This window comes from Sinohyriopsis cumingii, chromosome 4 (assembly GCF_028554795.1).
Source record: "Sinohyriopsis cumingii isolate HCF-2022 chromosome 4, ASM2855479v2, whole genome shotgun sequence".
Taxonomy (NCBI): domain Eukaryota; kingdom Metazoa; phylum Mollusca; class Bivalvia; order Unionida; family Unionidae; genus Sinohyriopsis; species Sinohyriopsis cumingii.
The window spans coordinates 30200960-30215611 of record NC_142964.1 but is presented as its reverse complement, the minus strand read 5'-3'; the positions used below and the strand labels follow the sequence as shown (position 1 = coordinate 30215611).

Below are 14652 nucleotides of genomic sequence, written 5' to 3'. Positions count from 1 at the left end.
CAATCGTTCTGATATGCCGTAATAAATAAATTCAGTCAATGTGTGTGTCTGTATGCGGTTTGGATTTTGAACGTATCTTTAATAATTTCTCAGTCATCGTTACGATTTCTGCATTGTTACAGTTTATAGTGATGTCTAGCACTGGGGTGTCATGCCGCTGACATGTAGCATGATGTCCCACCTAGTCAAATTATCTTGTCACCAGGCCGACCAGTCCTAGCACTAACCTCAATGCTGAGCGCCAAGCGAGGCAGCTGCTTGTACCATTGTTATAAGTTTTTGGTTTTACTTGGCCGGGGTTCGAACCTGCGAACTCCCGCATCCAGTAAGGATATTCTAACCATTTAGGCCACGGGAGCATTCCTAGGTAACTGGACCAGACATATTGATTAACATATTTTATGTCGACCTCAACAATGTTAAATGCCTGGAAAATGCTAAATTATAAATTTAACCGATAGACGTTAGAAAGGATATATTTTAAATGCATTTGCCCCTTATTTGAATATGCAAAAGTTGTATAGGATGGATGTTCGACTGCAAACTCTTGAATCAGGGAAACTACAATAAGGACAGAGAATTGTGATTGGTCTACTTTGTTATACGGATCATTTGATTATACAGTGAACGTAAATAATCACCTATTCGACTTTTTCCAAACCGATATTAAAAGGACACGAAACGCTTTATATAATTATGGATTCTTTAGAGTTTGATTTCTCTACTCAGTTAATTACTGCCATTACTGTTCACTTTTTTAGCCACCGTATTCCTTTTGGTGTACGTACTCTTTGTAAAATTTCTGCCAGGATCATTACCTATTCCATTAATCTCTCTCTCTCTCTCTCTCTCTCTCACACACACACACACACACACACACACACACACAAACATGCATATTTTCCCTTAATTGCGTATGTTTACAAATAATTGTATGAAAATATGTAAATTTAGTACCTCCGTCCATGTAAATATCGTATCGATTGTATAATGGATTATTCTGAGTTGTGAAAACTTGAAGCCCGACAATTTATGGCAACAAAACATGTTTAAACAGTGTAACTTCTACGCGCATGCTCTGCGTGATACAACATATGGTACGTGTATAATGATATGGGTATGCCTCGATGAAGGAGACACAGATCACGATAAATAATGCAATGGCATTTGAATATTGATGTCATAATTTACTATTCCATGTCTTGATAAGCATGAGATGATCAATTTGTAAGGCATAATATGTTCTACACCAGTTAATATTGACTTTTTGTATTGCAATGTTGTCGTTTGCATATACTAGTGCTTGTTGTGTTGTACTTGTGCTGATAATTTTCTAATTTTTTTTTTTTTTGATGACTCTTATCAGGACATGTTACGAAGGTTAGTTGGTGTACAAATGTACTGCCTGATATTACTATCAATATAGCCTTTATATTTTTCGAGTTGTCGCATCCCGCCATAAGTGGGTTTGTGTCAGATCAGTACTTGCTTTAAACTGCATCTCCGTACTACTACGTTTTTTTCATGACTTCACAATTTGTTTCCTCCAGAACTCCAATGATGCCAGGGTTAAAGAGCAATGGATTCACCCCTTACAATATGTAACTAGTACGTCATACAATGTATCAATAACCACTCTCTACATTACATCAGAAAGATTGATTACACGTCACATTTATTCACATATAGCATGACATTAGAAGAAGGTAACAATATACACGTTTTTGTTTTGGGACACACACACAATGCAAACACATCGAATCTGATCTTCCCAGTCGAATTTGGGTTGATCGACATGGGTCAATTTTAATCCAAGAATTAAACGAACAGACACAATTTTATTTGGCTTGTGTAATAACTACATTTCGTCAAATACAGTGAACCGCTATTGGTTACATGGTTATTTAAGTTAATACCGTACGCTAAATATACAGAGAGAGAGAGGGAGAGAGAGAGAGAGTAAATCATCCTAAGTCCTAAAGTATACACACTTCCAAATTTTCCGCTCACTGTCGATTGTATCAACTCATTTTAACCACACGACCTGACTTTGTTGGATAAATCGTTAACTGGGACACTTCATGGGGCCGATCGATGCCTTTGAGATAAAGCATTTTTGTAAACTTAAATTCTGTGTACAAAGCAATTCGATCTGAAATTATTTGACTTTGATCCCGTCGAATGTTTCGAAGGGAGCACACGTGCGTGACAATGCTCAACACTATCGCATGACTGCCTTCCGGCTAAATATTTCACTCTGAATCCGACACCAATAAGTCGCGACAAAACATTGACTCTAAAATTCAGTTTTATCTGAACTATTTGCGTTGTAATTCAGACTTCATATGCTCAGTTTCTGAATGTAAATACAAATACATGGTACTAGACTGAATGTTAAGTCCATTCAGAGCAAAATGCTTTTAATAAACTTCTGTTATTTCTTTACAACTGAGAGGATGAATTCTATGTCAGCGAGAGTCTTAAAAGATATCAGATACTAACGGTATTCATATTCTGACGATAGTGCTACAATGGAAATGACAGGCAGACATACCAACATGCAGACGGAAAAAAAGAGAACTTGGTTTAACCCCTTGTCGAATGCAAATATAATATATTGAATGCTAGATTTATGTCGTAATATTTCTGCATCCATTGTCAATCACTTTAATTCACGTATTTCGGTATTCTTCCCAGAGTTTTCCAGGGTTCGTCCTCCACCAAATGTATTGGCCGCCATGTATAGTCTGTCATGCGCTTAGAAATGCCTTTAAACCCACAACAACAACAATTATTTTCATGTTAAGTTTTAGTTCACCAACATTTAGAACGCAATAATTGGTTCACATGAACCAAATGCAGAGTTCAAAACAGCTTGTGACAATCTGTATGTTTTAAATGCAGAACAAATAGATTAACAATCTAAATTTTGTCGCAGTCATTATCTGATTATTCCTCCCACCCACTCCCATTTCAGATAATAGAAAGTGAAGAGTTTAAAAACATAGCGATAATTTGATAAACTGGCATGGTGAAAGTATTTTAGATCTCTCCCGAGATAAAGTAATGTTACTATTTACTGTAACGATTGTTCCATATTCGATTTTCCTACATAAACAGTTTTATGAGGTGTCATCAATAAGCTGTAAGTGTCACAAGATCATCTTATGCAGAGTAGGTTCAAAATGATTAGAAACCATATTGAGGAATATAGTGTAGCCGAAAAACTACTTTAATTATGGGAGTGATTAAATTTTCATCAGGTGTAAGTGTCATGTACCTAATTACAAGGACGTCCCAATTTTATTATTATTAAAAAATCAAGAATTGTCTGAAAATATAATTTCGTGTATGAATTGGTTTGAAATTACCTCTAATTACAGTTGAAATTACCTGTAATTACATGAGCTGGCAATTTTCTGTTAATATAACAGAGTAGCTGGATTTCTTGTCATCGTATAATGCTATTTAAGTCAAATGGAGATAGCCTGAATTATCGCTTCTTTATATTATTTTTGATGTGACTTTTCAACCATAAGGAATCACCCTTTTCAACTAGAGTGTACCTATTGATCCATGTAAGATTATCTATGACCATGGAATTATCCATGCAACTGTGTGTATCTGGATGCACATTTGTGTACAACGATGTATGTATGAGGGGCCCAAGGTACCTCAGTCAGTTGAGTATTGGGCGCGTAATTTAAAGGTCATGGGTTCTATAAATGCTCAAGCCACAGCAGTGTTATTGGGAAAGACATTTAGCACAGATTTTCTTGCCTTGACGTCGCCAAATATGTGCTGAAGGTGCCCTTAAAAATCAACCAACCATGTATGTATGTATGTATGTATGTATGTATATGTATGTATAAGTATGTAAGTATGTATTTATATATAGAGAGACAGAGACAGACAGACAGAGAAATAGTACGCGGTAAGGTCCCTTTTCACTATGCTGGTAATTCGGTAAGTTTCCGTCAGTAAGGAAATTACGTAAATTCTTGTCACGAATTTAATGATATTAAAATAAGGTTTTCATTTTTCGTGAAAAATAAATTCAAACTTTATTTGTATCATTTTACTAAACATTTGTATTTTTCACAATATTAATTTTGAATATTAATAAATATTATTAGAATTATGAACCATGAATCGCATGTTTGATACGTGTCACCTATGCTAGTTTAGTGGCTAAATGGGATATTCCGAAGACTATTCGGGCCAAAAATCCAACGTTGGAAATAAAGTTGGATTTATCAAAACCACACAACAATGTCATCAGTTTGGTTCTTTATTTGCGTATGTGTATGTGTTAAGTACGTATATACCTTTGTACGATCTAGAAACATCTTACTTTTTTCAGAAGAGTTGTTTTCAGTTTGACATTTATATAATTTCTTCATTCTGCTAAATATTTTCCCTTTTGTTGAGTCAGTGTGTTAATGCTTACTATCCCTCTCTGATAAATATTTTGCCCGGGTTTTGGCATCCCACTCAACGTTTCCCTGCCTATTATATCAATGTAGTAGTTAACAAAATCGTAGGCTGTAGTGTCTACGCTTGCTATTTTTGCCGACAAGCTCTCTTTTGTCAACTCACTGTCTTATACAAGCTGTCAGCAGTTGTGTTAGTTTAGTCATCCCATTTAAATTAGTTTTTAGTTGGAAAAAAAAATCAACATACACGTAGCAAATGTATGTACTATAAAGGTTCTGATCCTTTAACGTTTGGAGGAGGGAACTACGATTACCATACGATGCGATATATTTTCTGTCTTTCATCTCAAAATAATTTTAAAATGATGTCATATTGCTATACATCAGAGCAAGTTACTGTTATTCCAGATATTTGAGAACTGTAAATTCAGCCCCAAAATCCCAGGAACCTACACCAAATATGGAATAGTTAATCCCTAATTTCTTTGCTGTGTACTGTGGTGTATATATAGTATGCTCAGAAATAACATTGTACAAATGTTTTCGTGGTTCCCAACTTACATGTTGCATATGTATGTAGTTAGATATTTACATATGAATGCAACTATGTTTGGATTATCTATTGCTGTAATTACAACTAGCCATCATTATATTTCCACCTGCACATGATCCCTAATTTTACAACATAGTGATCTGCAATTTTTTTATGCCTGCTCAGTCCATAATCTTTACTGATGACATATTAGTGTAGGACAATTTTAAATCAAATAAATTATAAATTAAGCTGGCCTTTTCTTGTGAAGTCTCTTTTTTAAATTTTCGATTGCTACATAACCTTTACTGACAAAGATAACTAAAATATTTGAATGACACACTGCATGAGAAAAAAGTGCACTCCATAGATTGGAAAAGATCCGGGAAATTATATTGATAATTTATAAATATGATATTTTATTCCTGCCAGCGAAGAATATATTTTCTAGTGCCATACAAACTACTTTAACAAACTTTTCTAACAAAATACCTTAGGTTTCACATCTCGCAGGAATTATGGGAATATCTGTCCTGCAAAATGGCTGCCACGATATCCTTCTGGAAAATATTGTAATCGCATCTCCTCCAGAGCAGATAATCATATTGACAAGGGGTGTTCACCAGAAGTCTTTGTATGATGTCCAGTTAGTCATAAATGAAAATGGTGCCGGTCTGACTTCCAGCATGGCCGTCTAACAGTGGCCATCTTGGAATTGTATTACTGTTATTCCTCCTGAATGGACAGTTTCATCAACATTGAGTTTTCAGTAACGACTTTTTATGATGTCTACTTGATTAGAAATGAAAATGAGGTCAATGTTTTGTCCAGCATGATCACCATGGCGACCATCTTGGAAACCGTATTATCACTACTCCACCTGTGCTGTAAGTCATAATGACGTGGTGTTTCGCCCAGTAGACTTCTTATGACGTCGAGTTAGTCCTAAATGAAAATGGTGTGGTTCTGGTGTCTAATATGGCTGTCACAAATCTCAGATACTAATCTTGTTATCACTACATATCTTGAAACAATGCTCACGTCATCATGAGATTTATCACTGAAACACCTTTCATAATATTTTGTTGTCCTAAATTAAAATATTGCTGATCCTATACGTGGTTATCTTGAAAATCTTGTTTTCGCTAATCGTCTTAAATGGCAAGTCATTTTCACATGCAATTTTCATCATATGAGTTCTTCTGGTATCTAACTGGTCTATATGAAAACGATTAACAATCAATAAAGCCACAATGGCGTTTATCTTAAAAAATAATTATCTCAGCTCCTCTTCAGAAGGATGGTCATATCTACATGGGGTTTTCACCAATAAACTTCTTATGATACCTAGTTGGACCTTAATCAAAATGGTTCCATTCGTTCACAAGGGCTGTCTTAAAAATATTATTGCAAATACTGCCTATGAATGTATGATCATTATGACATGGATTTCTCACTAAAGCATTCCTAATGGTGTCTGCTTTGTCCTGAATGAACCTGGGGCCAATCTCACATCTAATACGTCCACACCAGCAGCCAATTTTAAAATCTTTTTATCGCTAAAACTAAAGAATATCCTAGATCGGTTTAACATTCAGCAGTTAAAAGGAAGAAATGGTCTTATCTTGAACTCATCAGATTTTCTTTCGCCCAGTAGAGCATTAGTCCTTTCAAGGAACTCTTGTTTCAGATTGTTGTCACTTAATTCAATGAATATAATCTATTTAAAATATAAAATGATGAACTGTAATATGTATTGTAATTTTCAGGTGATATGGCGTAGAGCCAACGAACAGGCTCCTATTACGATTGGTGCGATGACATACATTGCTGATGATCGATTTCAAGTTAATCATGTACCATACAAGGACCAATGGAATTTGCTGATCAAAAATGTTCAGCTGGAAGACGAGGGAACATACGAATGTCAAGTTAGCTCAACAGACAGAACTATTCGAAGGTTAATTACTCTAAAAGTAGAAGGTAAATAGTTTATTTTGCAATTTGTTTGGACAAAAACCTATTAGAGATTTTTTTATTAAAAAAAAACTATATATATAATGTTCCTATTACATGCAAAATGTATTTTAAAACAAAGGTTTAATAGGAAAGTAATTTTGTTCTTACATTTTTTGGTAATTTTCATTGGATATAATATAGTCTATCAGATAAATATTTTTTTATCAAGTTATCCATGATAATTGCCTGTAAGATTGTTTCGACGCTAAAACACAAACAATTCCATCTCAGTTTTAACCCTAAGCTGTGTCTTGATTCCCCTTGTTGATTTAAGAGAAGTCTTTAAACTCATTCGATAATCTTTTATCTAACGTCCTGAATAGCTTATAAGACGAGTCCAACTGCAAACTCCACAGACCCTTATCTGCCGTGGCATAATGTGCCGGCAGATCTGGGTCAGTGCTGTTTGTTAGAAGTAATAAGTAGAACAAAACAACATAGACCCTGATCTGCAGGCGCATTATGCTACGACATATCGTGATCATTGGAAGGTGCAGTTTGACTCGACTTTTAAGCGAGTACATTCGGTGCACTTAAAACAGCAAGAGTGGCTCTGTTTTTCGTGTTTAAACGCACCCAAAATACTAGATACCCCCTTGCTTTGTCGGGGCATTTTTTCAAGCTAAATTTACAATTATGTTAGCTCACAGCAGATGTTCTTATTATCAATCTCACAATCCTAGCTTCAGGTGATTGTAATAACTGGTCAAAGTGTTTAAGAAACATCAGTGAACTGGTCAAAGTGTTTAAGAAACATCAGTGACACAGCCAAAAATACACCAGGTTAGGTAAACAACAAATTATTCGGTGTCTTTGACGCGCTATATAGCTGTACAAAAACATAGCTATCAGTACAGTTTGAGGAAACTCCTTTGCTCGAATGAGACTTATTTTTTAAAATTCGTCCGGATGCCAGTAAGATTTTGCCGGCAGTTTTACTATAATCGGTTCTTCGCGAAACGACAACGCACCAAAGACAGTGAAGTAGTTACTTTAAATATCGGCTGGAGTTTAGTCTTAGAGGCTCGTATTTCTTTAAATAGCTTCGACATATTAAAAAGAAACCATTGCCCAAAAGCACGATATATTCTGTAAGATAAATGATGATGGTTCTAATTAAAAGCCATTTAAAGCTCCTTGGGGAGAATTTGCCTCTTCCCTTTCCCATCTCGTTTACAAGACAGTTAAACCTTGTCATTATCACTCTAATTGTCACCAATTCTTTCTCTTTTAGAATGGAAAAGCAGATCACCGCGTAAGTATATGGTAATGCTCATAATGTCATCTTCAAATAAACATTCCTCTCTTTCTTTAATATACAGACGCACACACACACACACACACACACCCACCCACACACACAAACACGTTTCGTTCGATAATTTATCATTTCAGTTGTACAGGTATTGCAAGGTTTTTGATAAGCGGTGGCCAGGAACGGTTTGTAAATAAAAAATAAATACATATAAATTAAAATCCAGTTTGTAAATATCAATAAAAAGTATTTTGATTTGAGATTCTGTTTTAAAATGTAATGGTTGTTTTTGCTAGTAATAATTGTTTATTTGCTTAAATTTCATCTTGTGCTACGATGTAATATGTAAAGTTAATTACAGTTCTTTCCTGGGTCCACACGTATTCGAACTTGATAATGTTTGTATGTTTTTGTTAAATCGTATACAAACGGCTTTATCATTGAACGTATAAGACCCTTTATTCATGCAACTCTACTCGACTCCCCGCCGGTTTTATTTAAAAGATTTTTCTAAAACACGAATTTAGTTGAATGTAACTTTAGTATAACATTTGCATCAGCTAAGTAACTGTGGATTTCTTCTGAAAAATGATCTAAACAATATTGTCGTTTCGAGCAGACAAAGTATGTAGAAAGAAATTAGCGCTTGTGCACAATTGCAGCCTGGAATTCTAAACACGTGTTGTAAAAAGATCAAAATCTAGTGCATAGACCTTTTCAGTACCCGATGACTCCTAGTACAAAATTTCTCTGCGTAGAAGAACAAAACATCTCACATTATATGTATGGAATACAAGCGTTCATTTTCTTTGCAGATGTTATGACAATATTATTGTTATTAAAATATATTGTACCTTTTTCGTAACGTAGTTAAAAATGTAATATCCACCCTACTGAAAGGTCTTTGTAAATAGTATGAAACAAAATATATCGCACAGTTAAAACCATAATTTGAAGTGCATATTTCAAAACAGTGCTGAATTTAACGAAAAATGCATTTTTTAAATGGAGGAGCAAATAATCGTTTTGTTGAAACAGCTTGACTAGCGCGTGCACTTGGTTTATGTGTTTTTAAAACCAGTACAAGAATACGTGCTTTATCCGACAGTCGTAAAGGAAACAAAAACAACCGCATTTACATGTACATCCAAGAGTCACGAGATGGCAGACATTATAAGATTGCAGTTTTAGTTGCGTTTGTTGTTGTACCTTGAAAAGTTTGCCAGGCGACTGCAGGTTTATATATCGTTCTATTTGTTTAAGGAGACACAAATGTTTTAATTTATAGTTTATGTAGGTTAAATTCTCTACTGAATAAAGAAACGTTTCCTTACGTATCATTATCTACATTGAAGAACTGTTTTAGAATCATGCCATGGAAATTTTAGTCATAATTCAGTTGTATTTAACATTCTATAATTAATTACAGATGTACAAATGAGTGGTCCAGAGTTTGTGGAAAAAGGTGAAAAAGTTATTTTAACGTGCAATGCTACGGGCATTAACTACCCACCAGAGGAGATGGATTGGTTTCGGAATGGCCAGAAGTTGTTATCTGATGTTGAAAGTGGGATAGAGATTTACAAGAGGGTATCCCTCTCCTCCAAAAGTATTACCAGCATCTTGGAAATTGAAAGAGCGACTATGGAAGACGACGGGACATACATATGTCGGTCTTCAGATCTGCATATTTCAAGCAAGAAACTAAATGTATTGAATGGTATGGCTTCCTAAATTTTCTATCTTTAGTAAATTGATATCTGTTTTCATTTTTGAATTTGCCTGGTTCATGTAGGGGTTGTTGAACTTTCACTTAAGATTTAAATCATGTTAAATATCCATTGTCATTCAGTTACTTAAAACCTTTGTCACGCATCTCTGCACGATGTCCGCCGTCCGTCCACCTAACCTTTGCATCAGGCATGCATCGTGAATACATATGTGGATTTCTACCGAAAAGCAGTCTCAGAATGTAATATCTTTTCGTTCTGGCGAAAGCATGTGAAAAGAAATTAGTGCATGTTTTCAAATGAGGCCTGGAAATTGCAGCGTGATCTGATACAGAAAATAGTTCAGAGATCTCTTCAATACGGGACACTGTTCAATACAAACACGTATCACATTATGCAGAGGCTCCTTCATTTGCGCTTATTTCAAATGAAATTTCTGAATCGAGTCGAATACTTTCATTTTTTCTTTAGCCTTGGAGAGAAAAAGATTTAAATTATTTAACAACATTCATAAACGTTCATTTGAAATTAACACATATTTATCACATGACAAAACACGCTTATTTAACTAGCCCTTCTGGCCTATGGGATGATTTGTTACGTCATTAGGTATTATTACACATGTTGCTTATATGCAAAGTATTACAGTGGCACATCAATGTAAATAACGCAGTAATAATGTAATAAATAGAGTATCTCAAATCGGTAATGACCTAATATTGAATGTGTGCAACGAGTTGAATAATGTCCAGCTTGTGACAGTTTTGGCGAGCAATAGCTGGACACTATTCTACGACATTTTGTTGCGCGTGAAAATAGTCCCAGACACATGTTCTATTACCATTAAGATTTAAAAGTAGCTTTTTTTTACAAATAATTAATCAAAACAGCAACTGTCCTTTTCGATTAAATAAAACATTTGATGCTGACAAAATTATTTTTTTAGCACAGAATGTCCAATGGAAATTCCGTCTGATGTCACATAGATTGACTCGGGTAGACTTCCATGTGATGTCACGTAGATTGACTCGGACTAGGTTAGACTTCCGTGTGATGTCACAAAGATTGACTCGGGCTAGGTTAGACTTCCGTGTGATGTCACACAAATTGACTCGGGCTAGGTTAGGTTTCCGTGTGATGTCACATAGATTGACTCGGACTAGGTTAGACTTCCGTGTGATGTCATACAAATTGACTCGGGCTAGGTTAGAATTCCGTGTGATGTCAAGTAGATTGACTCGGGCTAGGTTAGGTTTCCGTGTGATGTCACATAGATTGACTCGGACTAGGTTAGACTTCCGTGTGATGTCATACAAATTGACTCGGGCTAGGTTAGAATTCCGTGTGATGTCACATAGATTGACTCGGGCTAGGTTAGACGATCAATGTTTTTACATAAAGTGGGTCAGTTTCCCTACTAAGCATTCAGATTGTTGGGATGTTAATGCGAAGGGATGAATACTGGATGCCGATATTCCAGATTTACTGTAATTTAGTTTAAACCGGATATTTGCAATTTCAAGTTCCAAAAAGAAATGTATATGCCTCCTGTAGTCAACTTTTCCAAATCAATAACAATTTTACTGACCGTAGGTATCAAATCATATAGCTTGTTATTTATAATCTGAGAGACCACGAGAAAAATACAAGAGATGATATTAGCCTATCTTGTAACGGGTCTAATGTCTGCTGTTTCCGGATTAAAACAATTTTGCTACTATTTATTTTCCCGGACCTGTAATTGCTCGTCTACTGAAATATGCATTCAACGTCAATTAATTTCATGAACGTAACTCTCCCGCAAACTCAAAGAAAATAAATTTGCGAGAAGAAAAAACAGGTTTACAGTATTTCACGTCAAAGCGATATAAATCCTCAGTTTTTGCAATACTCACATGTACGAAGCAGACCTGATGTTTCGGGTTCAGGCCAAAAATCCAATTCAGAACAACAGACATAATACGTTTTTGTTTTCTTGTTTGACTTCAAAATAAGGCATTTAATTATGCTACTGAAATAATAGCATTACGATGACAATGATAGATTTTAAACACATCTTACCAGTTCTTTTTATGATCGCTTTTGTGTAACAGTTACATTAAGGCAGGATTTAATGGCATCTGGAAGTCTCCGAATTGTCGACAAATAGAATCACACGTTATGCGAAAGGGGTAAGGGAATGTGGTGTTTATTGTTGCTGTTTATTGCACGATCTAAACTATTCGGAAAAAGTTATTTAATTTTCAATTTTTATACTAAACTGTTGAGGTATATTTCAGTCTTTTTGAATTGCAACATTTATGACACTCTTGTAATTGACATATCACGGTTCTTTATTTTTATTTTAACTTAGTCGCTGATACAGTTTATTCTTTTAAGGTCGTTTGATATTAATATTGAGGTAGAAAATATATGAAGGTACTATGACATTGTTGGCTCTGTGGTACGAACAAATGATGCACAAATGAACTCAAATATCAAGGTAATTTAATTGTACCACTATGATTCCAATATGTTACCATCCGACTTCATGTAAAGGGTCTATTGCAAATTCTGCAGCTCAGAATCCAAAATTGCGGTTTATATTAAATATGTTATTGTTTTTCGTATCTTTCCAGCAGGAACTTCTAACGTGAAAAGAGGTATGTAATGAAAGATCTAATATACACTTAGTCACATAAGATAGCACTCCTTACAATATCTAAAAGTGTCAAAACATATTGTAACTGCATATCATGCTTCCTGTTACCATTCAATAAATCGAAATAGCAAGCATATGTTACCTTGTAATTCTAACTAATTTTATCATTTCGTTTCTCTTTTCTTTCCTATTTTCTTCCGGGTGCTTTCAAAGTTACTGCTGATAAGCAAGTTTTCCCGATTCCGTTTCGTGTTAAATATTTTTCTCAAAATATATGAAAATTTATCAAACCTACACCATTTCTTAAGAAATAAACTATCTGATGAAAATATAATGTTGGTTTCTTTATTACACTCTTCCCAATGAAATTTGACTTTGATTTTATTAATTTTTGTTTTTAATTTTTTAGGTACAGGCAGTGATAAAAGTTCACAGTTAATGTCCGGTTCATCAAATTCAAATCCAACTCTGACATGGAAGATGTTCCTTCTTTCAATGCTGACAGCAGCTGCAGTTTTTGTATGATGTTGTACGACTAATGTAAAAAGAAAAGAAAATACAACAAACAATAACAACCTAAGAAAATGTGGCCACACAGTGCCTTATCTTTAGGGACTGGGTATACACGAGGTGTAGATAATATAGGCCATTGCTGGATATTGCATAATCGACTTATTGAAGTCCAAGAAGACATGTTTGGACATAATTCAGCATGCTTAGATGCTGTATTGTGTGTATCTGAAGGAATCATCTTCATGAAACGGCGCTGACTCGGATGACGGGTCTTTCTTGTCAGAACTTCGGTCTTGATTCAGGTCAATAGCTGTGAATTCTTGCTGTTACGTTACGTTGTTGACTCTTAAATAGCCAGTGTGTTCAGGCTTTCACGGTCTCTTCGGATATTTCTCATGTTGAAATGGAAACGGACAATTTGTCAGCATTAATTAGTAATACCTCATTCATCTTTATGTATGCAGTGGCATCATTATAGGTGGTTCATTATGTGCACACGCATTAGTAATACTTTGTAATGATTGTTGACATTTCAGAGATATAAAGATATTAATCATGAAGGCCATTTTAGTTGCATTTTATGGTCTTTTTTATATATAACTTTTTGCAAGAATTTCCATGATGTGTAGGAGTAATTGTGGTCTCTATAGTGGTCAAATAATAATATTCGTTATTTCAAACTGCAAACCGAAATTAAAATGTTATATATTAGGTTATTGTTTGCAATGGACAGTGAATGTGTCATGCAGTCAGATGCTAAACACCACAAAATCAAAAAAGTAGGATATTTGCAAACGAATTCAACGGAGTTGTTCATGCGAGTATATAACTACAAAAAAACAAATATTACCTTATATTTAATACCAATACGGTAGTTTTTGCATTACAAATTATTTTTATTTTATAAGCCGTTATACTAATTGGTGTGCAATACCCCAAAAGCATTACCAAAAATGTCTTTAGAGAGTTCAATTAATTCATGACATCTCACACTGCTTATATCTTAGATTAAAATGGTAAATAGAGGTTGCAATACCTGTTACCAATTTAAGTTCTACAATGAGTCAGGTCATAAGACATCTCAGTTGGCAGTTCAAATGTCAGACTCAACCTATGGCTAATAACATGACTGTATTTAAGTCCAGACTTCCATTTTTGTGATATTCAGAACACTGCTGACATGGTAAAACGACAGCCTTACAGCATATTCAATTATATTTTTCTGTCAGTTTTATTGATCCATGGCTGTACTGGATTGATAAGCTATGGCTGTAAGCAAAATTGATTCTATTCAATAGCCCACAAACATTCAGTTACATTTCTTTGAAACTGAAACTACCTCATATACTGTATACACTCCATATGCAACTAACACAGATCCTGATTTGCCATCTCATGATACGTGTGTGGATTAGGGTCTATTTTGTTCGATCTAATTACTCCTAACACACTACGTTGACCCAAAACTGCCGGCGCATTATGCGTCGGAAGGTCTGGGTCTACGCAGTTTGCAGTTGGACTCGACC

General features: G+C 34.9%; 1 protein-coding gene across 3 annotated transcripts in view; it reads left to right on the top strand.

Moving 5' to 3' along the window:
- LOC149800877 (zwei Ig domain protein zig-8-like) overlaps nucleotides 1-13686 on the top strand; it is a 44915-nt gene extending 31229 nt beyond the window's left edge. For 2 of the 3 annotated variants that reach the window (XM_089954898.1, XM_089954896.1), the window contains exons 3-7: nucleotides 6738-6951; nucleotides 8222-8242; nucleotides 9672-9962; nucleotides 12591-12614; nucleotides 13023-13686. In XM_089954898.1, the coding sequence (XP_089811024.1) occupies nucleotides 6738-6951; nucleotides 8222-8242; nucleotides 9672-9962; nucleotides 12591-12614; nucleotides 13023-13138 (666 nt within the window). In that variant the 3' untranslated portion in view covers nucleotides 13139-13686. The remainder of the gene's footprint in view (nucleotides 1-6737; nucleotides 6952-8221; nucleotides 8243-9671; nucleotides 9963-12590; nucleotides 12615-13022) is intronic. The other variant, XM_089954897.1, reaches the window with a different exon arrangement.
- The last annotated feature ends 966 nt before the right edge of the window (nucleotides 13687-14652 follow it).